This window comes from Geospiza fortis, unplaced genomic scaffold (assembly GCF_000277835.1).
Source record: "Geospiza fortis unplaced genomic scaffold, GeoFor_1.0 scaffold26, whole genome shotgun sequence".
Taxonomy (NCBI): domain Eukaryota; kingdom Metazoa; phylum Chordata; class Aves; order Passeriformes; family Thraupidae; genus Geospiza; species Geospiza fortis.
In genome coordinates, this window is record NW_005054425.1 from 946,633 (window position 1) to 949,099 (window position 2,467).

The 2,467-nt window shown below is 62.3% G+C and overlaps 1 protein-coding gene across 1 annotated transcript in view; it reads left to right on the top strand.

Annotated features, from left to right (window-relative positions):
• The first annotated feature begins 388 nt into the window (after positions 1-388).
• Positions 389-2,467, top strand: part of RNPEP (arginyl aminopeptidase) — a 7,618-nt gene continuing 5,539 nt past the window's right edge. Inside the window, exons 1-3 of the mRNA XM_031061748.1 lie at positions 389-433; positions 515-655; positions 2,263-2,411. Coding sequence (XP_030917608.1) covers positions 389-433; positions 515-655; positions 2,263-2,411 — 335 coding nt within the window. The remainder of the gene's footprint in view (positions 434-514; positions 656-2,262; positions 2,412-2,467) is intronic.

Consider the following 2,467-nt stretch of genomic DNA (forward strand, 5'->3'; position numbering starts at 1 on the left):
GGGAGTTCACTGGGGACACCGCGCCCGGGGGGAGCAGGGAGGTGCTGGGGAGCACCGGGCCCAGAGAGAGCAGGGGGAACACCGGGCCCGGGGTGAGCAGGGGGACACTGGGGAGCACCGGGCCTAGAGAGGGCAAGGGGACACCGGGGGAGCACCGGGCCCGGGGTGAGCAAGGGGACACCGGGGGAGCACCGGGCCCGGGGTGAGCAAGGGGACACGGGGGAGCACTGGGCCCGGGGTGAGCAGGGTGGGGCGAGGAGATACCGAGCCCAACAGGTGATGGGTTGGATGGAAGGGACGCTGAGCCCGGTGGGACACCCAGGCCCACAAGGACCGGGAGGACACTGGGTGTGGACTGGGGGCCGCCAGACCCGGGGGGAGCTGGGGAATGGTCCAGGGGACACCAGGACTGGAGTGGGCAGAGCACCCCTGGGTGAGGAGCCCCTTCCCAGCTCCCTCCACAGGGAGCAGCTGTGGTCGAGCTGCCCCTCACTGGGGTTTTGGTCCCCCCCAGGTGTGCTGGCTGTCCCCTGAGCAGACGGCGGGGAAGCAGAAGCCCTACATGTACACCCAGGGCCAGGCTGTGCTCAACAGGTCCTTCTTCCCCTGCTTCGACACCCCCTCAGTCAAGTTCACCTATTCAGCCACTGTGAAGGTAAGCGAAGCCCCAGGAGCTGCCCCGGCCCTTCCCTGACACCCAGCAGCAGCAAAACCCTCCATGAGTGCAAAGTTTGCTGGGGAAGAAAGTCCAAAGGAGGCCATGGAGATGATCCAAGGGCTGGAGCACCTCTGCTGTGGAGCCAGGCTGGGAGAGCTGGGATTTCAGCCTCCTGCCAGCCAGGCTGTTCACCTGCAGAAGAGAAGGCTCTGAGGAGACCCAAGAGCCCCCTTCAGTGCCTAAAGGGGCTCCAGGAGAGCTGGAGAAGGACTTGGGACAAGGATCCAAGTGCCACGACAAGGGGGAATAGTTTCCCACTGCCAGGGGGCAGGGTTAGATGGGATATTGGGAAGGAATTCTTGGCTGTGAGGGTGGGCAGGCCCTGGCACAGGGTGCCCAGGGCAGCTGTGGCTCCCCCTGGACCCCTGGAAGTGTCCAAGGCCAGGTTGGACGGGGCTTGGGGCAGCCTGGGAGAGTGGAAGGTGTCCCTGCCCATGGCAGGGGGTGAGACAAGATGATCTTTGATGTCCCTTCCAGCTTAAACTGCTCTGAGCTGTGGGGTCCCTTGCAGGGAATGTGCCAAAGCCCTGGGGCATCACAGCAGGGACACTGCTTCAAACCCAACTCCTCAGGCCCCAGCTGAGAAATCACTCACCTGTCCTTGGGCTGTTTTTCTCTTAGATGCCCTTTTGGATGGAGACAAGCAGCCCCAGGGTGCTGCTGCCTCTCCCCAGTTGCAGTGCTGGTGCCCAGGAGTGGGTGCATGTGCTGGCCTGGCTGTGCTGCCCAGAGCTCCTGGCACCTGTAGCAGGAGGGGCTGAGTCTGGGGGAAAACAGCTGGGCCATGCTGGGTCCTGGTGGCAGTTCTGGGGCTGCCAGACTTCCAGGAAGGAGCAGCTGCTGTTGCCCAAAGATGGCACTAAATCCAGATCCCCGCTTGTCTGTGTGGGCATGTGGTGACACTGCCACATGTGCCATCCTGCTGTGGGCGAGGGGAATGTCTCATGGTGTGACACCATCCAGTGCCAATGGCGTGTGGTGGCATCAGCTGGTGATGCCAGGATTGATTTATTTTGCTCTCCCAGGGCAGAGCCCCTCTGGTGCCACAGGGTGAGCGTGGGATGGGGCTGAGCTCTGGTGTGAGCTCTGTATTCCCTGTGCACCACGGGGCTCACCCCCTGCTTGGGCTTGGGCACACTGGATCAGTGTCCCTGGGCTCAGCCCAGGCTGGTGGATTTGCCATGGGTTCTACACTGGCTTGGGAACAGGAAAAATGAGTTGTTGTGCAAGAACTGGGAGGGGAGTCAGCGGCTGAGGGATCTGCATCCTCTGCCCTTCCACACCTGCAGCTCCAGCATTTTCTTATCTCCTGGTAGCTCCAGGGGCACCTGGGGCAGCTCCAGGTACTCCAGCATTGCAGGGATGCAGCTGAGTGGGAGCACGGGGTCTCCCTGCTCTGCTCCCCAAAGCCTGCAGTGCCCCTGGCCCTGGCACCTTCAGGCTGGGACACATTTGCCATCAGACACTGTGGTGTCCCAGCTGCTTAGCTGGCCTGCCACTGTGTGTGCTGCGAATCTAATGGGTGGCTCTGTCCCCATGGTCAGGTCCCCGAGGGCTTCACGGCTGTGATGAGTGCCACGAGCTGGGAGAAGCAGAAGGACAACACCTTTGTATTCAAGATGTCCCAGCCAATCCCCTCCTACCTCATCGCTCTGGTTGTTGGGGACATTGTGTCTGCTGATGTTGGCCCAAGGTAAGGGGCTCAGGAGGGCTCCAGAGCTGTGGCAGCTGCTCAGTGAAGCTCCTGTG